Source organism: Leopardus geoffroyi, chromosome B1 (genome assembly GCF_018350155.1).
Source record: "Leopardus geoffroyi isolate Oge1 chromosome B1, O.geoffroyi_Oge1_pat1.0, whole genome shotgun sequence".
NCBI classification, from domain to species: Eukaryota; Metazoa; Chordata; class Mammalia; order Carnivora; family Felidae; genus Leopardus; species Leopardus geoffroyi.
Window position 1 is genome coordinate 44,220,587 of NC_059327.1, and position 21,610 is coordinate 44,242,196.

The following is a 21,610-nucleotide window of genomic DNA, read 5'->3' on the forward strand; positions in this document are numbered from 1 at the left end:
AATAAAACATTAAATTAAAAAAAAATCAGCGAAAAAAGCAAATTATGTCTTAGTATTAATAGTTTTGTTGTTTTAAATAGGCTCCATGCCTAGTCCAGAGCCCAACACGGGGCTTGAACACATGACCCTGAGATCAAGTCCTGAGCTGAGATCAAGAGTTGGTTGCTTAATGGACTGATCTTATGATCCTTGAAAGGATCCCCAGCTTGCATGGACCATAGCAATTAAATGTGCCCACCCTGCAGCTTAGAATACAAAAATGATGGTTAACACAGTACCTACCCTGAAGGAGTTTACAGTCTTAAGAGACAAGCAGATAAATTAATGTATCTTGAGTGTCCTAAGAGACAGGAACCATATACACGAACAGTTCCAAAGGAGGGAGCAATCAAATGTCCTGGTATACTTCCAGAAATTTTCATTCAGTCAGTCTTTGATGGGATTCATGTATTTGCATTTTAAACAAGCACTCCAGCTGACTTAGAGGCAGATAGTGTGGGATCTACACTTTAGGAAACACTGCCTTAAGCAGATAAATTTTAGGTTCCCAAGAAGGCCCAGTAGGTAGGCTCAGAAAGAGAATATTTTATGGTATATCGCTCAGAACACACACACACATACAATTTCACTGGCTATTGTTTACAGTTGTATATCAGATCTTTTATCAGAAAAAAAAGGCAAAATCTGAAACAAACCCTACCTTTCCCTTTCAATTGTCTAGTGCAGGAGGCAGCAAACTTTTTTCTGTGAAGAGCCAGACAAATATTTCAGGCTCTGTGGGCCATAAGGTTTCTGTCACAACTAATTAAATCGCTTGTTGTAACACAAAAATAGCCAGAAACAAGAGGTAAACAGATGAGTGTGGCTGTGTCTCAACAAAACTTTGTTTGCAAAAGGAGGGGTTACATTGGGTCTCCAGTGCTAGGCAGTTTGCTGACTCCGTGCACTAGTACAAAAGATAATGCTAATTGCCAGTAAGCTGCCTAAAGAGCAAAAGCAAGAGTCTAAGGGTCATGAAACAACTGGATTTTATATCCCGAGTTGGAAAAACTGCTAGGCATCAATTTTGAGTTCCCATGTCTTTCCAAAATAAACCATATTTCAGCATCAAAATGTATGCATTGAGTGCCTATCAAGGCATTAGGTAAGAGGATACATAGTTTTTGGAGGCAGGAGTCCTCAATACCTGGTGGACAGCTAGGCATCCTGAATGGAGAAAATTCCACCCTTGTCTTGGATGGTCTGACTATAAAATAACAAGAACAGGGCTTCAGGCTGTGATGGTGGTTCTCAAATTCCAATGAATGGAAGAATATGCTAAGTAGAGTCTTTAAAATGTAGATTTTTAGGGGTGCCTGGGTGGCTCAGTCATTTGAGCATCCGACTTCAGCTCAGGTAATGATCTCACAGTTTGTGAGTTCTTGTGAGTTCGAGCCCAGGGTCGGGCTCTGTGCTGACAGCTCTGAGCCTGGAGCCTGCTTCGGATTCTGTGTCTTCCTCGCTCTCTGCCCCTCCCCCACTCACAGTCTGTCTCTCTCTCCTTCAAAAGTAACTAAACATTAAAAAATAAAAAAAATTTTTAAATAAAAAAAATAAAATGTAGATTTTTAGATCCAACACCCAGAGCTTCTTAACTAAAATAGTTTAATCAGAGGGGTCATTGAATCTACACTTTAACCAAGAATATACAGGCAGCCGCTGTGAGGCAAAGTGCTTAAATCAAGAAACAGAAGGTCTGAGCTAGAATTTTGGCTATGCCACTACCTTTGTTTATAAGATAATATTAGGGGCACCTGCATGGCTCAGTCGGTTAAGTGTCTGACTCTTGATATCAGCTCAGGTCATGATCTTGTGGTCCCGAGATGGAGCCCCGTGTTGGGTTCCATGCTAAGCTCAGAGCCTGCTTGGGATTCTCTCTCTCCCCCTCTGCTCCTCCCCCACATGTGAGTGTGTGTATGCACATGCTCTGTCTCTCAAATAAACATTAAAAAAAATTAAATAAGAATGTCAGAACTAGAAGAAACCTTACTGATATCCAGTGTGATGTTCTCTTCCAACCCAAAGTTGGTAATTTTTGTTAAGTCAGTCCATAAACCATTCATGAAAACACAATGTATTAGCATGGAGCCTGCATGGAATTCTCTCTTTCCCTCTCTCTACCCCTCCCAACTCACACATGTACACTCTCTAAGTAAATAAACATTAAAAAAAAAGAGTTGTTTTGAAAATTCATTGTATTACTTCATAGCCCCAAGTGAATAGTTCCTGCCCTCAATTTAATAATCTTAGAATGTTTTCACTTTGAGGAAAATGATACTTTCCCTGTGATTTCTCTGTCTTCCTGCAATGAAAGCTGTTTTAGAGGCCGATAACCTAAGAATGTCAGTTTAAGCTGTGCAGCAAGCTGGCTTTCCACCAGCCCTGGGAGGTTTCCATCAAGGCTTCCTTCCTGTTGGCTACGGCTGTCAGAATGGGCTGTAGGGGCCCAGGGCAGGTGGCCTATGATAGGCCACTTTGGCATATTGATTATTTAAAATAAAAGTTACTGAAGAAACAGCTGTGCAGGAAGGACACTCAGATTATCCTCTGTCTCTCTGAAAACAGGAAACAAATCTCCCCTGTGAAAGGTACACTCGCTGCACCAGGAGGTAAAGAGACATCCTTACCACCCAGAGCTAGGAAATCTAGAGCCAAGAAGGGTGTGTAAACAACCCTTGTTATTTTTTACTTATTTACTACCCCAACCCAAATTCTGTTTACAATTCCTTACTAATTAAACCTCCCAAAGTTAAATTTTCTGTGTCCTGTCAATTCCTCACAAATTTGTCTCTTTGTCTAAAAAGTATAAAAACGGGTTGCCTTGGTCACTTCTTGAGGTCTCAATTTCAGTATTGGGCCTCTGTGCACATGTAATAAAACTTTGGGGTTTTTTTCCTATTAATCTGTCTCATGTAAATTTAATTCTTAGTTCAGCTAAGGAAGACCTTAAGAATAGAGGAAGAATTTTTTCTTCCCCTCAGAGCCAGTGTAAATGTAGCAAACACAAATGTAAAAATGTAACACTTTAAGAAAAAAAACTAGGAGAGAATCTTCAGGAACTGGGGTTAAGTAAACCAGTGGTTCTAAGAGATTTGACACCAAAAGTCCAATCCTTAAAAGGAAAAAATGATAAATAGGTTTTCTTCAAAATTAAAAACTTTTGCTCCGGGAAAGACTCTGTTAATAGGATGAAAAGACAAGCTACTGGGGCGCCTGGGTGGCTCAGTCGGTTGAGCATCCGACTTTGGCTCAGGTCATGATCTCACGGTCTGTGGGTTCGAGCCCTGCGTCGGGCTCTGAGCTCAGGCTCAGAGCCTGAGCTCAGAGCCTGGAGCCTGCTTTGGATTCTGTGTCTCCCTCTCTCTATGACCCTCCCCCACTCATGCTCTGTCTCTCTCTGTCTCAAAAATAAACAAACATTAAAAAAATTAAAAAAAAAAAAAAAAAAAAGACAAGCTACAAAAATAAAATATTTGCTAACCACACATCCAATAAGGGACTTGTATCCAGAAAACAAAGAATTCTCAAAACTCATCAGGGAAGACGATGGAGCCCAAATGTGCTTTCAATACTGTTTTTCAGTAACAGGAGCCAGGGCTTCTTAGAGAAACAACTGATTCTAGGACTAGAACAGGACAAGCCTGGAAAAACCTTCTAGTACCAGAAAGTAAGGGAAGGGAGTCAAAAAAGCCACATACAATGATGACGGGAGGTATGTCAAAAGGACACAACTGAGAGCGCTCCCAACAGCCAAAACAAGAGAATTGGAGGAACAAAATAAATAAGGTAGCATTAGATCGTAACATAAAGTATAAAATAAGCATTTATGAGTCCATACTGATAAAAATGGTTACACAGACAAATAAATGGGAGAATAAATTTCCCTTGCAGGGAAATTCCAAATAATTTACATAGATAAACACACTCAAGAGGGTGGAGGATAACTCCTTATTTCTTAAGTCATGTAGTGACTTCCTTCCAAAGAGTGTAGTATGAAAAAGGGGGGGAAAGTAATTTTATGTGGAGAAACCCAACAAACACTACCTCAGCCAGGTGATTAAGGTTAACATCAACAGTATAAGTTATGTTGATAGTATATATGCATTTGATATATGATGAGATGGGCACTTACCATCTCTGTGGTCTTCCTCTCAAAAACCCACAGCCCCACTGTATATGAGAAAAACATCAGACAAATTCCAGTTGAGGGGCAGTCTACAAAATCTGACCAGTACTCCTCAGGACTGTCACAGTCATCAAAAACAAGGAAGATCTGAGAAACTGTCACAGCCAAGAGGCTCTTACTATATGATGAGTAAATATAATGTGGTATTCTTCATGAATGGGATCCTGGAAGAGGAAAAGGATGTCAGGTAAAAACTAAGGAAATCTGAAGACAGTATGCATTTTAGTTAATAAGAATGTATCATTATTGGTCTACTAACTGTGTCAAATGTTAACACTAAAGTGGTGATAGAGTGTGGAGTATATAGGAACTCTGTAGCATTGTAAGTTTTCTGTGAATCTAAACTATTCTAAGTTTATTAGAATAAGTCCCCCAGAAATGGGCAAAAGATAAGAACAGACATTTCACAGAAGAGAATACACAGATGGCAAATAAGCACATGAAAAGATGTTCAACATCATTAACTATCAAAGAAATGCAAAATCATTAAACCACAATGAGGTATCACTATGCATCTGTTAGAACACCTAAAATAAAAAATAGTGACACCATCAAATACTGGTAGGGATGCAGAGAAATTCATACATGCTGGTGGGAATGCAAAATAGTGCAGCCGTCCTAGAAAAGTTTGGTAACAGCCTACAAAATTAAGCATGCAACCACTCTATGACCCAGAGCTGCATTCCTGGGCATTTTTCCCAAAGAAATGAGAACCATGTCCACACAAAAACCTGTACATGAATGTACATAGCAGCTTTATTCATAATAGCCCCAAACTGGAAACAACTAAGATGTCCTCAACAGGTGAGTAAACAAATAGTGGCACATCTGTAGCATAGACCACTACTTAGCAATAAAAAAGAACTATTGATAAGGAGAGAACTTGAATGAATCTCAAGAGATATGCTGAGTGAAAAAAAAGCCAATCTCTAATGGTTACAATACTGTACAATTCTACTTATATAACATTCTTGAAACGGCACAATTCAGAAATGGAGAACAGATTGGTGATTGCACGGGTTTAGAATGGTGGGAAAAGAGAAATAGGTGTGGCTATGAAAGGTCAATAGTAAAAATAATTGTGACGGTGGAATTATTCTGTATTTTGACTGTATCAGTGTCAATATACTGGTTGTGACACTGCAGTAAGTTTTGCAAAAATATTACCATTGGGGGAAACTGGGTAAAGGGTACATGAAAGCTGTGCATTATTTCTTAAAACTGCATGTGAATCTACAATTATCTTAACATAAGAACTTTAATTTGAAAACATAATACCCCCAGTAAATTTGAATTTCAGGGAAACAATCATTTTTAGTATTGGTATATCCCGTACAATATTTGGAATATATTTATTTTAAAAAATGATTTGTTGGGGCATCTGAGTGACTCAGTTGGTTAACCTTGATTTCAGCTCAGGTCATGAGCTCATGATTCATGAGTTTGAGCCCCACATCGGTTCTGCACTGACAGTGTGGAGCCTGCTTGGGATTCTCTGTCTCCCTCTCTCTCTACCCCTCCCCTACTCACTCTCTCTCAAAAATAAATAAACATTAAAAAAAAAAAAAAAAAAAACTTCAAAAAAATGAGGTTATTCATCTGAAATCCAAATGTAACCAGGAGTCCTATAATTTATCAGACAATACTACTCAGCATTAGCTTATGAAGACAGAGTACATATTGCAAAAGAAAAGGAGATTTAAGGATTGGCTGACACAAAATGTGCTCTGAACCCAGAAACCCCTAAATCCTCACTCTCAGCAGCTGGGACCTCCTGCACCTCACATTTCCTGACAACAAATGTGCCCACTACTCCTGGTAAGAAAAGCCACATGGAGTATAAACCCTCCTGTTTACACACAGGAATGAAAATGATCAGATAATCTATCCTTCCCAATTTCAGATTTAAAAGAGCTATCCCCTGGGGCACCTAGCTGGCTCAGTCAGTTAAGCATCCAACTCTTGATTTCTGCTCAGGCGATGATCTCATGGTTCGTGAATTCAAGTCCCACATCAGGCTCCTTACTAACAGTGCAGAGCTTGCTTGGGATTCTCTCTCTCCCTCTCTCTGCCCTTCCCCTGCTTGCGTTCTGTCTCAAAATAAATAAATAAACTTTAAAAATAAAAAGAGCTATCCCCCTCTAACAAAGATTATGAAAAAAACAAAACAGAATGGTCATGAAGCACTTTCTAGAAGTAATTTTGGGTCTCCAGTATAACACTAGAATCCAAGAACCACCAGACATGTAAGAAAATATCTCTAACATGATAAAGTTGAAGATCAAAAAAGAAAGGAAAATGCATTTTGGCGGAAATTCATTATTCAGTAAAAAGAAAACATCAAGAAATTATCATTAATAATCCTCCAAGATAAGGTGCTTACAACCACAGACAAAAGCAGAATTCCATAAGGGAACACAGAGAACAAAAAAATTCTTAAAATTTAAAAATATCGTCAAGATGTAGAACTCCAAATGAAGATTTAGAAGATAAAGGTAAGTAAATCTCCCACAAAATACTGCAAAAAAAGGCAAAAAATAAAAAAGAAAGCATAATGAATCAAAGAACCAGCCTAAGAGGTCTAGACAGAAACAGGAATTCTAGAAAGAGTTAACAGAGATGAGGGTGATGGAGGTCCAAAATTAACAAAGTCAAGACAATGTCATAGGGCTTAGGGTATAAGTTCCCAGAATGAAAGGTGCCCAGTAAAATGCACAAAAAACAGACCCACACCAAAGCTATATTGTTAGGAAATTTCATAAGAGAGGAGACAAAAATATCCTACAAGCTTCCAGAGAGAAGGATTTTATACAAAGGGTCATGAAAACACATTCTCAAATATGCAAGATGTTAAAAAAAACTATTTCTCATGCACCCTTTTGCAGGAAGCTACTGGAGAACATGCTCTACAAAAATGGGGGAATAAATTAAGAGAAAGACATAAATTACAGAAAAAAGGAAACCAGCAGGAGAAGCCAAAAGAATCCCCAGGATAAGTAGAAGATCCCAGAATGACAATATGCACTAGGAACATACCAGTTCTACAGTCAGAAGGCTCCAGGGTAGACTTCTTCAGGAATTTGAAATTGACAAAATATATGTCTGAACATCTTAAAAGATTTACATAAATGATGAAGGGTTTGAGGTCAAATTAGTTATAAGTACATGAGCAAACTCAATAAATAAGATAAAGGATTAATTGCAGGGAAAAGAAGTTGTTCAGAAAAGGAAATGTATTCACAGTTTACATTACTGAGCTCTGGTTAGCATTTACACAGTCATAATAATGTACAACAAAATCATCGCATAGATTGGGGGGTGGATTTTGAGTACGGGGGGGATGAGGACTGAGATGTGTGTATTGTAGGGGCAGAGAGTTAAACCTAAACCTCCACCCTCTGTAATAGAAAATCAGTAGAAATGACCTAAAATTGATAAATCAAAAGAAGCAATACAATTATGTCATTACAAAATATGGAGAGGCATGTGGCTGGCTTAGTCAGTACAGCATGCTACTCTTGATCTCGGGGTTGTAAATTCAAGCCCCATGTTGGGTGTAGAGATTATTTAAAGAAAACAAAATCTTTTAAAATATAAACAAAAATTTTAAATATGGAGATAACACCTAAAGGAGTTAGAAAAAGACCAAACACAAAACCCAAAACCAGCAAAAGGAAGGAAATAATAAAGACGAGAGCAAAAATAAATGATATAGGAACTAAACAATAGAACAAAAAATACAGGGATAATTTTTTAAAACCTCAGTTAAAAGTCGTTGCTTGTGGGCAACAACCTCTTCGCCCTTGGCTGCAGCAACTTCTTACTTGACATGTCTTTGGAGACAAGGGAAACAAAAGCAAAAATGAACTATTGGGACTTCATCAAGATAAAAACCTTCTGCAAAGCAAAGGAAACAGACAGCAAAACTACAAGGCAACAGACAGAATGGGAGAAGATGTTTGCAAATGAGATATCAGATAAAGGGTTAATATCCAAAATCTATGAAGAACTCATCAAACTCAACACCCCAAAAAAAAAATAACCCAGTGAAGAAATGGGTAAAAGACACGAACAGACACTTTTCCAAAGAAGACATCTGGATGGCTAACAGACATGAAGAAATGGTCAATATCACTCATCATCGGGGAAATACAAGTAAAAACCACAGAGATACCACCTGTCAGATGGCTAAAATTAACAACTCAGGCAACAACAGATGTTGGCAAGGATGTGGAGAAAGAGGAACCTTTTTGCACTGCTGGTGGGAATGTAAACTGGTGCAGCCACTCTGGAAAACAGTATGGAAGTTCTTCCAAAAATTAAAAGAACTACCCTACAACCCAACAATTGCACTACCAGGTATTTACCCAAGGATATAGGAGTGCTGTTCCAAAGGGGCACAGGCACCCCAATGTTTACATAGCAGCATTATCGACAACAGCCAAAGTATGAAAAGAGTCCAAATGTCCATTGACTGATGAACAGATAAAGAAGATGTGGTATATAGGGGCACCTGGATGGCTCAGTCAGTTGAGTGTCCGACTTCAGCTCAGGTCATGATCTCATGGTTCTTGAGTTCAAGCCCTGCATCGGGCTCTGTGCTGACAGCTTGCCTGGAGCCTGCTTCAGATTCTGTGTCTCCCTCTCTCTCTCTCTCTCAAATACATTAACATTAAAAAAATTTTTTTTAAAGAAGGTGAGGTGTGTATATCTACAATGGAATATTACTTGGCAATTAAAAAGAATGAAATCTTGCCATTTGCAACAATGTGGATGGAACTAGAGTGTATCATGCTAAGTAAAATTAGAGAAAGACAAATATATGACTGCACTCATATGTGGAATTTAAGATACAAAACAGACGAACATAAAGGAAGGGAAGCAAAAATAATATAAAAACAGGAAGAGAGACAAACCATAAGAGACACTTAAATACTGAGAACACACTGAGGGTTACTGGAGGGGTTTTGGGTGGGGGGATGAGCTAAACAGGCAAGGGGCATTAAGGAGGAAACTTGCTGGAATGAGTACTGGGTGTTATACATAAGTTATGAATCACTAAATCCTATTCCTGAAATCATTATTACACTACATGTTAACTAACTTGGATGTAACTTAAAAAAAAAATAATTTTAAAAAAAGTTGTTGCTGGGGCGCCTGGGTGGCGCAGTCGGTTAAGCGTCCGGCTTCAGCCAGGTCACGATCTCGCGGTCCGGGAGTTCGAGCCCCGCGTCAGGCTCTGGGCTGATGGCTCAGAGCCTGGAGCCTGTTTCCGATTCTGTGTCTCCCTCTCTCTCTGCCCCTCCCCCGTTCATGCTCTGTCTCTCTCCGTCCCAAAAATGAATAAACGTTGAAAAAAAAAAATTAAAAAAAAAAAAAAAAAAGTTGTTGCTTTTGTAAAAGAAAACACAGGACTGGGAGCAGGAGCATGGTCCTTGTCACAGAATTGACTCTTTAACCTTATAACCTCCATAGAATTATTTGAGTCTTTAAAACTCAACTTTTTAAAAATGAAAAAAAAAAGATGAAAAAGAAAAAATTCCAGTCATCAACTACCCATCTCCCAAAAAATGCCTGGGTGGTTCAATCGGTTAAGCGTCCAACTGCAGCTCAGGTCATGAGCTCATGGTTCTTGGGTTTGAGCCCCACATTGGGCTCCACACTGATACTCCAGAGCCTGCTTGGGATTCTCTCTCTTGCCTCTCTCTGCCCCTTCCCCACCCATGCTTTCTCTCTCTCTCAAAATAAATAAATAAAACTAAAAAACAAAACAAAAAAACAAAAACCTTTTGTAAATGCCAATTTAATCTATATTCTTCAACTTTTTAAAAAATCTTCCTACCATTAATAGAATTATAGTAACCATTACAGAACTGTTTTTAAAACCCTATTTTTTAAAGCATTTAGAAGAATTCCACACCAACAAAGTAGAAACAAGCATAACCCACCATACCAGATACTTCATTAGGGCATATCTGTCTAAATATTTATATTGGCATTTACATTTGAAACATTAGTGGCTTATTATAAATAAGACATAGCTGTGTTTAACATGCCAGGTCTTGGTAACTTTATTCAAGCTTTTGACAAAAACTACCCCCAAAGTAATATAAATTTAGAGACTTCTAGAAAGTCCAGATGTGAAATTCCAAGACAATTTTGAATTTAGTCTGGAGTCGATACTGAGTCAAATACTGAACCAAACCCACAAATCATAAATACTATTTTCCTTCTTAAGTTCATTATATTTTCTCAAACAGGTTACCAATTTAGCTTTCCTTTCTTTGATATTGGTATTTGGAATCATTTTAACACGGTTTACATCTTTAAGTTCTAAATTTGTACTTATCTTGAATATCTTACTATAATTAAAAATATAAATCCGAATGTGATAACCCTTCCTTACATAAGAATGCCAATTAATAAATGTAGAAGAAATGAGAGAAATAGAAAGTCACCATTAGAACACCACGGTAGTAACTTACACAAGCAAGATCTGGCAATGGATGCGAAAATGAGTGGGCAATAGTTTAAGCAGAAACAGGACATTTGCATAGTCTCAAAGTAGCTCCAGCAAATAGTCATTACAAAGAAAAACATAGTAATTTTACAGTAGAGAATCCTAGCAGACACCACCTCAGTGATTAAGGTTAACAACACCAGAAATACATTATGACATCAGATGTCATGATACACTGTCACAGATTGGAAGACACTATGTAGACATGACAACTAAGTGCAAGGTGGGATCCTGCACTGGATCTTGGAACAGTAAAAGGACATCACTGAAAAGACCAAGAAAATCTCTACTTTTTAAACTCTCTACTTTTGTTAACAGTATTGTATCAAGGCTAATTTCTTAATTTGACAAATGTTCTATAGTTGTATAAGATGTTAACATAAGGGAAAGTTCAATGAAGATGCACATAAACTACTCATTTTACAACTCTTCAGAAGGTCTAAAATTATCTCAAAATTAAAAAAAATCTGTTAAAAAACATACACACATACATATGTGCATAATGTGTGTATGTGTGTGTATAAAAATCAAAACTTTGTGGAAATTGGTATCTTGGGCCCTCACTTAAATAGTTAATAGTATCCTTTCCTGAATGTCACTGTCTCACTGGTTTCCTTTAAATTGGCTTTAAGGTTCTCCCCCTTCTAAATTTTTAGTATCAAGTACAATTTTCTAATTTTCATAGAAAGCCTTTTTTAACATTCTTACCTTAGGCCAAAAATAAAAATCCTAGAATAAAACTGTCACCATATTATCTCATAAAATCATTCATCCCATCCATCAGACCCGGCCAATATCTTTACTCCATTTCTTCTCATCATACGTTTGTTTGGCTTTGTTTAAAAGGAGAGGAGATGGCGGATAGATTTATTAGCACTAATAGGCCTGATAGTGTAGAAGAAAGTTATCACTTGGATATCTTAAGAAACAGCTGTTTTTCCAATAACAGATACTGTATACTAGAACTCACTTCTGATAGAAAAAGTAAGTCATTTACCTAAGTCTCTTCCATACCATAGCATGAAGCTACCCAAGCAAGCCCAGCTAAGACCCTTTCAATATCACATTCTTAACTCTGTCTCTGAAATGACTGTTATTAATGGTAATAAACATCTTTTTTATAAAACAATTTACTCTAGGGAAATAAAGGTAAACATCAAATATGCCTTTAAAAGAAAATTTCCCACTCTAGCTATGGCTGATTCATTCCCTGAGCATGAATCCTTTTTTATCCTTACTGTTTTTGACTATCAACTGAGGTGAAATCTGCCCATAGGGATCTTGATGGTGAACCTAGTATTTTAGATGGAGAAGCACATTTCCAGATGGTCACATTTATTACTTTTGCAGTTATTTCTACTCACTGTGGCATTTAATTTTTCATCCCTACCTATCAAAATGCTCTATATGGAAGCAGCAGTAGTGAAAAGACGATGGGGGGGGGGGGCAGGAAGGGATTAAGGAAATTTTAAGGTGGATCTTTATCCAAATATAATAAAAAAGCAAAAAAGAAAATGGCCACAAACATCTCATTCCTATGCCCCTGCCATCTCCCAATTCGCCTTCCACTATTAACATGAAAAGTAGGAGTGGTAAAACTCTAAAGATCTATACAAAAAAGGAGACAAGATACCTCAGGAACTCAATACACATTGCAATATGTTCAAGTGGTGCAAAGATAGAAATTCATTCAGAATTGCCATATTATCGGGCTACCAATATAGTCTCTTGAATAATTATATTAAACATATTACTACAAAACGTACCAAGAAGTAGAGAATAATACTATATTTATGAACTGCAAATAACAAAACAAAACAGAGGTCCAAGAAGGCTAAAGTCCAAGCTGTAATTTACACATGAAGTGTATGTTGAAAGCAGTCACAATGTACAAAAATGTGACAAGTAATCCAGATGTTTAAAAAAACAGAGCCTGTTTGCCTCAGATTATATCCAGTCTCATCTGGTAGGTTTTTGATAAGCCTGTTACATAAAGCATGTTTCCCTCCTGCTGATAAGAAGCAGCTTGTAGATATCCACAAATTTCTTAAGGAGTGAGTCTACTTGGCAATAATGGTAACTCCACAGTTTCCTATTACATTCATTGGTCTGAAAACTGAAAACAACTCATAACTAAAATGTTCTTTCAAGTCCTTTACCAGTTTTTCAAGTTTTAATCAAAGGAAAGTTGGAATGTATTGCTTCTTGTCACCAACAAGCATTTCAAAAAGAGGGTTAATTAACCAAAATCAAGAGTTCTTTGGTCAAGTTAGTAACAGGCTTCCCCTTTGTTCTAAGTCCTTCATAATCCTTTTTTTTCCAATTTTTCCAGTATGGCCTGGATTTTACAAACAGCCTCTTTCCTGGCCTGCCGGACAGAGTCCTGGCCCCCAGTCTCAACTGAATCCAGTTCCAAAAGTTCCTTAGTTAGCATTTCTTCCAGAAGCCAGTACGCTTTGTCTGTCTTTTTTCCTACGAATTCTTCTACTTCTTGCTCAAGATATTGGACCTTCTCCAGCACATGTATGATTTTTTTAATACTTGGGGGAGTACCTTCATCTGAAGATAGACACTCTTCAGGAAGATTATCACTTTGATCTTGATTGCTGGGGTGTTCATTGGTGGCATTACCATAAAGCTGAGGCTCAGCACTGTACTGGACTTGGGAATCCAAAAGATCTGAATTATCATTGTTCATTGTTCCTGAGGACTCGTACTGATGGACATTGCAAGGAAAGTTGTGCCGGTTCATGCCTTGATCTGATTGGCTATAGGTGTAGGAGGAGTCCTTGGAGTGGGAGAGCAAAGAGGGGAAAAGAGCTGTTTTAATGGCAATCCATCAACATCAGAGTGGTTAGCCAACATCTTTCACCAGACCGAGAATTACATGAATAGAGTCCCCACTAAAAAAACTAGGCATCCCTCCTTAACAATTTGAGGAAAACACAACCCTAAAAAGACAAAAGGAGTGCTCTGTCAAGTAAAAGGCAGAGAATTCCTGAGTATAATGAATCTACCCTGAAGTGTTCATCCTCATGAACACCTCACAATCGCTCCTTTCCACCTCACAATCCACCCAGTGATTTAATAAATAGGAATTAGATAGCCTTCCTCTGAAGAGTTAAAACCTAAGACAGACCTTAAAAAGGAATGTAGCCACAGACAGATGATGTTTATGTCTGTGGTTTATACAATTTCACATTGATATCGTCTTCTGTGTACTGACTGAGGTAATAAAATGCAATCTTTGATTTTGTTTAACATTCAGATAGCATTACAACAAACAGTAAATGAGCGTTTTTCTGTCTTTTACAAAAAAGATGCGAACCTATAACTGCTCTAAAAAATAAAGTGTATTAAAAAAAAGAGGAAGAAACTGGGCTAAAGCTATAGGTAGTAATCACCAACTTTTTGCAATTAGTCCCCATTTAATACACACCAACGCAGGAAAGTTTCATGTTGTGCGTTTTCAATTACCCAAACATGAAAAGAACAATGTTTAGAAGGCCTCCTACCTTGGGCTGCTGGGGTGGTGGTGAGTGAGGGGACTGAGGAGAGCTGCTGCTGGGCCATGATGAAGTACTCTCACTCATGTAGAGATTCCCAGGTGGTGCTGAGGGTGCAGCTGAAGGCCAAGGGTAACGGGTTCCCATTCCATAAGCACCAGGAGAAGCCCATGAGTCCTCCTGTTGTCGTACAGTTGGTCCTGGTTGTGGAACACTACGATTACCATCCCCATAAGGATAATGGGGCAGGGTCATTCCAGCGTTCTAGATTGAAAGGAAGGAAATATGCTGGTCACTGCTAAAAACAAAAACAAAAACAAAAACAAAAACACCTGAACGAAGTAATGAAAATAACTCTAGTATCAACAGATTGAGATGCTTCCTCTCTCCTTAACAGATGTACTTTGGCTGCTACCAGGCTAAGTGGTAGCATCTCTAATCAGTTGCAGTCATTTCTTCAGGCCCAAAAAAAAGCTTAATTCTGAAGACACCAGGGGCAGATTTAGAGACAATCAAACTCAGAAGGAAGAAGATTTAAAATTCAATGGCTAAATTATAGCATAAATCTGTCCCAAGATACGAGAAATAAGTGGACCCATATGCTATAAGGAATAACAAATTAAGATGTATCAGAACTCCCCTGGAAGGGACAGAGAAACAAACATGGTATCACTCATAGAATATTAAACAAATAAAAACCCAACAGATAACTGCCCACCTGTGAAGCAGGATATCCTGGAACCTGCCCCCGAAGAGAGGGTGCTTCAGTCTGGCAGTCCTGCTGAGGATACAGCCAACGAGAGACTGGGGCTGGGCTGTTGCCAGGTGAACGGTAAGTGCTTGGAACCTCTGGGGAGTAACTGGTCTGAGTATATCCAGGTGTGTAATAAGCCCCAGAGTAGGATGCAGTATTCGCCCCAGGGCCAGGAGGGTACGGTGGACCATATGCTCCATTTGTATAAGAATTCAAACTCTGTTAAAAAAAAAAAAAAAAAGAAAGAAAAAAAAAGTGACTGAGTAGAAGAACTGAAGTGCTCTGACCTAATACCCAACTTTGAAAAGTTTGGGAAGGGACAAAGGTCAGTAACTAATGAAAATATGAACTGCCTAAGCAATCTGTGAAGCATTCTTTCTCTCATGTATTATGGCCATATACCATATATTAAACTCAGATTATCACTGTAGAGTCTGTGTTGTAGCAATGACAGGGTATATTGTGATGAATCAGGAAGTGAAGGCCTCAGGGCTGTGCTTCCCAAACACTTCCGTAAGTATACCTAACAATTACAACTGACAGTGGAGAACCTGTGCCTGCCACCTAGAGAGGGGTCCTGGGAGACCTAAGATAATGGCTAGTCACAGAAAAAAATAACCAGGGTACAACTAAAAGAGAAGACTAGAGGAGCACCTGGGTGGCTTAGTCGGCTAAGCATCCGACTTCAGCTCAGGTCATGATCTCACAATTTGTGGGTTCAAGCCCCACATCAGGCTCTCTGCTGACAGCTTGGAGCCTGGAGCCTGCTTCAGATTCTGTGTCTCCCTCTCTCTCTGACTCTCCCCCACTCATGCTATGTCTGTATGTCTGTGTCTGTTTCTCTTTTAAAAATAAACATTAAAGCAGGGCGCCTGGGTGTCTCAGTCAGTTAAGCGTCCAAAGTTGGACGCATGGCTCAGGTCATGATCTCGTGGTTCGTGAGTTCAAGCCCCACATCAGGCTCTCTGCTGACAGCTCAGAGCCTGGAGCCTGCTTCAGATTCTGTGTCTCCGTTGCTCTCTGCCCCTCCTCCACTTGCACTGTCTCTTGCTGTCTCCAAAATAAATAAACATAAAAAAAAATAAAAATAAACATTATTTTAGAAGAGAAGACTAGAGAGACCAAGCTCTGCCATAGGCTTTGTGTTTAATCTCTCTGAGCTTTTCTCTACCAGAAAAATGGAAATCATAAACTTACCTGGTAGGACTACCGTGAAAATTAAATGAGCTGATATATATAAATGCTTAGCACAGGGTCTGGCACTCGGTATGCTCAATAGATAGTAATTATTTATAACATCATTGTTGTTATTACTATTATGGCAATATCAAGAAATGAACCCAGATCTGAAAAGTACAAAGCCCATGAAAAGCCCACGTTCTTTGTACTATCCCACTCTGCTTCCCAAGTGAATAACAACAGGCTGCAATGAACTATTGGGACCTCACCAAAAAAGAAAAGCTTCTGCACAGTGAAGGAAACAATCAGCAAAACTAAAAGGCAGCCGACAGAATGGGAGAAGATATTTGCAAATGACGTATCAGATAAAGGGTTAGTATCCAAAATCTATAAAGAATTTATCAAACTCAACACCCAAAAAATAATCCAGTGAAGAAATGAGCAAAAGACATGAATAGACACTTCTCAAAGGAGACATCCAGATGGCCAACCGACACATGAAAAAATGCTCAACATCACTCATCGTTAGAGATACAAAGCAAAACCATAATGAGATACCACCTCACACCTGTCAGAATGGCTAACGTTAACAACTCAGGCAACAACAGATGTTGGGGAGGATGCGGAGAAAGAGGATCTCTTTTGCACTGATGGTGGGAATGCAAGCTGGTGCAGCCACTCTGGAAAACAGTATGGAGGTTCCTCAAAATATTAAAAATAGAACTACCCTATGACCCAGCAATTACACTACTAGGTATTTATCCAAGGGATACAGGTATGCTGTTTTGAAGGGGTACAAGCACCCCAATGTTTATAGCAGCACTATCAACAATAGCCAAAGTATGAAAAGAGCCCAAATGTCCATCGATGGATGAATGGATAAAGAAGATGTGGGGTGTGTGTGTGTGCATGCGCACACACACACACAATGGAGTATACTCAGCAATCAAAAAGAATGAAATCTTGCCATTTGCAACTACACGGGTGGAACTGGAGGGTATTATGCTAAGTGAAATAACTCAGAGAAAGACAAGTATATGACTTCACTCATGTGAGGAATTTAAGATGCAAAACAGATGAACATAAGGGAAGGGAAGCAAAAATAATATAAAAACAGGGAGGGGGACAAAACATAAAAGACTCTGAAATATAGAGAACAAACAGATGGCTTCCGGAGGGGTTGTGGGGGGGGGGGGCGGAGGGAGATGGTCTAAATGGGTAAGAGGCATTAAGGAATCTACTCCTGAAATCATTGTTGCACCACATGGTACTAACTTGGATGTAAATTAAACAATAAATTATAAAAAATAAAATAAAATGTTTAAAAAAAAGACTACAGAGGCAAATTCCTCATGTGTTGCTGTCATTTTTTTTTAAGATTTTATTTTTAAGTAATCTCTACACCCAATGTGGGGCTCAAACTCAGAACCTCAAGATCAAGAGTCTCATGCACTGCTGACTGAGCCAGTCAGGCGCCCTGTTCACTATAGTTTTAAATCACCCATCCACACTACTATTGGCACCCAGAACCCTAGGTTAGATATCCAAATGAATTACGGCCAAACTTTACATTTAAATGACTATCTTAATGTTTCAATTAACTTCTGCTTCATCTTTTTTAAATGCTAAAAACACAGAATCAAGTGTTCCAGTACTTGTCTAAGACTACATAATCTTTTCCACTTCGGGTAGAAAAACAAGCAAAGAATCCTATGATGTTAACCAGACTTACCGTGGTGATCATTATGCAATGTATGCAAATATTGAATCATTATGTTGTACATCTAGAACGAATACAATGTTACATGTTAATTACACCTCAGTTTAAAAAAAAAAAAAAAAAGACAGCTGGGGCGCCTGGGTGGCTGTCGGTTAAGCGGCTGACTTTGGCTCAGGTCATGATCTCGCCATTTGTGAGTTTGAGCCCCGCATTGGGCTCTGTGCTGACAGCTCAGAGCCTGGAACCTGTTTCAGATTCTGTGTCTCCGTCTCTCTCTGCCCATCCCCTGCTCATGCTCTGTCTCTCTCTGTCTCAAAAATAAAACATTAAAAAAAAATTTTTAAAAAGACAGCTGCTAATAACCGAAAAAATAGTCAAATTTGATTTCTAGTCTAACACATCAAAAAATGAGATGGATCAGGACATCTGGGTCGTTCAGTCAGTTAAGCACCCAACTCGATTTTGGCTCAGGTCATTATCTCACAGTTTATGAGTTCAAGCCCCACATCTGCGCTGATAGTGCATAGCATACTTGGGATTCTCTCTCTCTCTCCCTGCCTCTCTCTCTGTCCCTCCCCAGCTTGTGCTTGCGGCTCTCTGTCTCTCAAAATAATTCTTTTTAAAAATGAGATGGATCAAAGTGGCAAGACAATCATAATTCTGTAGAAAATAAACTCTTAGCCATATTTTTATGGCAAGAGGATAAAAGACAGGGTATTATCACCACATGGCCAAAAAATTCCATGCAAGGACAGGTGCTTGGAAGATCCAGCAAGCATTCCCTAACCAGAGGGATGACTGAACCACCCCTTGTTAAAGCCACTGGAGGGCTGTTAAGATCTTCCACCTAGATGTGCCTAAAAATAGAATCCTTAATACAATGTATGCTGTTAGAAACTTGATAAAACATCATGTGGCTTTTTGTACTATTATTCAACTTCTAGAAATTCTTCCTAAGGAGAAGATTCAACTACAGAAAAAGTTATAGGCATGAATTTGTTCAACACAGCATTATTTATAATCACACAAAACTGTAAACAACCTAAATTTCCTATAATAATGGAATGATTAAGTACATTACAGGCTATTCATTGAGGGAATTTTATTGTCTTAAAATTCACTGTTAGACTGACCGGACATTTAATGATATTAAAGAATTATTTTTAGTTTTTTTAAGTTTTAAAAATGACATTGTTATGTTTTTAAATCTTCTTTACGTTTTAAAGATATATACTTAAGTATTTACAAGTGAAATAATATGGTGTCCAGAATTTACTTCAAAATAACTCAAGGATACAGATAAAACAAGAAGTCTGTGCACTGATATTTACTGAAGCTGAGTACATAGGAGATTATTGTGCTACTGTCATTGCTTTTGATTATGTCTGAAAATTTCCTTAATGGTAAAAAAAAAAAAAACTTCACCTCTTATTTTACCCTATAACATGCAGAGTACATATGATAAATGAAAAGCCATACAAAAAAGTTTATATACAATAAGTTTAAAGCTGTGTAAACATAATAGGAAAAATGCAAAAACAAATTTACCAAAATATAGATCTTTTTTTTTTTTTTAATTTTTTTTTAACGTTTATTTATTTTTGAGACAGAGAGAGACAGAGCATGAACGGGGGAGGGTCAGAGAGAAAGGGAGACACAGAATCTGAAACAGGCTCCAGGCTCTGAGCTGTCAGCACAGAGCCTGACGCGGGGCTCGAACCCACGAACCGTGAGATGGTGACCTGGGCCGAAGTCGGGCGCTTAACCGGCTGAGCCACCCAGGCGCCCCAAATATAGATCTTTTAGGATGGCAAAATTAGTATTTTCCTCCTTTTCTTTATTTCCCAAATATTTAGTAATAAAGTTGTATTACTTTTGTAACAACAAAAAAAAATTTATGCTACTACAAATGTCGTGAAATCCCAAGTGTGTCTAGAATCCAGCGGGCTGCCAGGACCAGAGAAACTTCATCAGTGTCCAAGTAGACTATTTTACTGAAGGGAAACTTGTGTCTAAGGAAAAGAAGTTACAATTTGAAAACTGTCAGCTGATACGGCAACAGATAAAATCTGAAAGAGAAACTATAAGAATTAAGTAAAATCTTTGACAGTTATTAAATTTCTGTAAAAGTCTCATTCTGGCTTCCAGAAGAAATCAAGAGACTGGAAACTCAGAAATCCCAGCTGCTACTCTTGTTCTAGATGTAAATATAGATATCACCTAGCATTCAAAAGTCAAACTAACATCACATCATCTGGCGTCTCCTTGCAAGCTAAAAATCACCCATATGAATACTTCTTCCAACAGTCAATTTCACAGTTGATGGACTGTTGTATAGATGTAGAATCCAAAGAGGAGAAAAGTGGTCAAGTCTCTCACACGGACAGCGATACACTGTTCGGCGGATTCCCTTTCCATTCTACAGCAACCAGACCCAATCCAAGCAAAAACAGATTACCTTTCAGCAACACAGTTCCTCCTATTGTGCTTCTCTTGAAAAACATGGAAAGTTTCACCACAAAAGTGCTCCAAGAGTCATAATCTTCAGCAGTCGACATCAACTTGAATTTCTCTAATACTCATTTTTGGAACTAACAAATCTATGATCATCCACAGGTTGCTTCCTCTATTTATAGAACTTTTCCAATTTTTGTCTCACAGGAGCTCCTGACCAGTTTTTAATAGGCTGTAGTTTACAACCTAGTTATCCTTCAAATTAAATGAAATTTCTGACCAGTGTCTTTCTGTATCATGGTTTCTCAATTCAGAACCCTATCAAAGGACTTCAGTATTTTTTGTTAGAACTTTGCCAGTTCCTCAAAGTGTTAAACACAGCAGAACTACCTACCGCATGACCCAGTAGCTCCACTCCTACATATATAACCAACAGAAAAGACCTACGTCCACATAAAAATTAGCAAACAAATGTTTATGACAGCATTATTCATAACAGCCAAAAAGTGAAAAAGACTCAAATTTCTATCAACTGATAAATGGATAAAATAAATGTGGTATATCCATAGAATGGATAGTACTTGGCCACAGACAGGAACAAAGTATCAATACATTGTCACAACATGGATGAACATTATGCTAAAAGAAAAAAACCAGTCACAAGATATCAAATGTGATACGATTCCTGGGGTGCCTGGGTGGCTCAGTCTGTTGAGCATCTGACTCTTGATTTCAGCTCAGGTCATGATCTCACAGTTCGTGGGATCAAGCCCTACGTTGGGCTCCATGCTCACAGCACAGAGCCTACTTGAGATTCTCTCTCTCCCTCTCTCTCTCTGCCCTTCCCCTACTTACGGTCCCTCTGTCTCTCAAATTAATAAACATTTAAGAATATATGTTATATGATTCAGTTTAATGACATGTCCAGAATAGGCAAATCCATAGAGATAACAAGTATACTAAAAGTTGCCAGGTGCTAGGGGGAGAGAAGAATGGGGTGATAGGTACACAGTTTCTAACTGGACTGATAAAAATATTCTAGAATAGATAGTGATGACAGTCGCACAATCTTGTGAGTAGACTAAAAACAACTGAATTGTACATTTAAAGGGTGAATTTTATGATATATGGCCAAACCATAAGCATATCACATTAAGCAATAACAATGTGTGCCTCTCAATTTCAGTCACAGGAATGCAGATGACAGAAGTAAAATACAAGTCTGTGATAAGTGGTAACATGGTTTTGGGGC

At 38.3% G+C, this 21,610-nt stretch overlaps 2 protein-coding genes across 5 annotated transcripts in view; both read right to left on the reverse strand.

The window, feature by feature from the left end:
- Window positions 1-12,404, reverse strand: part of DDHD2 (DDHD domain containing 2) — a 42,221-nt gene extending 29,817 nt beyond the window's left edge. For both annotated transcript variants that reach the window (XM_045460242.1, XM_045460233.1), the window contains exon 1: window positions 10,711-12,404. In XM_045460242.1, coding sequence (XP_045316198.1) covers window positions 10,711-10,825 — 115 coding nt within the window. In that variant the 5' untranslated portion in view covers window positions 10,826-12,404. The remainder of the gene's footprint in view (window positions 1-10,710) is intronic.
- Window positions 12,405-12,518: 114 nt separating this feature from the next.
- Window positions 12,519-21,610, reverse strand: part of BAG4 (BAG cochaperone 4) — a 30,297-nt gene continuing 21,205 nt past the window's right edge. For 2 of the 3 annotated variants that reach the window (XM_045460462.1, XM_045460452.1), the window contains 3 exons: window positions 14,970-15,224; window positions 14,261-14,515; window positions 12,519-13,533 (listed from right to left, as the gene is read on the reverse strand). In XM_045460462.1, coding sequence (XP_045316418.1) covers window positions 13,048-13,533; window positions 14,261-14,515; window positions 14,970-15,224 — 996 coding nt within the window. In that variant the 3' untranslated portion in view covers window positions 12,519-13,047. The remainder of the gene's footprint in view (window positions 13,534-14,260; window positions 14,516-14,969; window positions 15,225-21,610) is intronic. The other variant, XM_045460473.1, reaches the window with a different exon arrangement.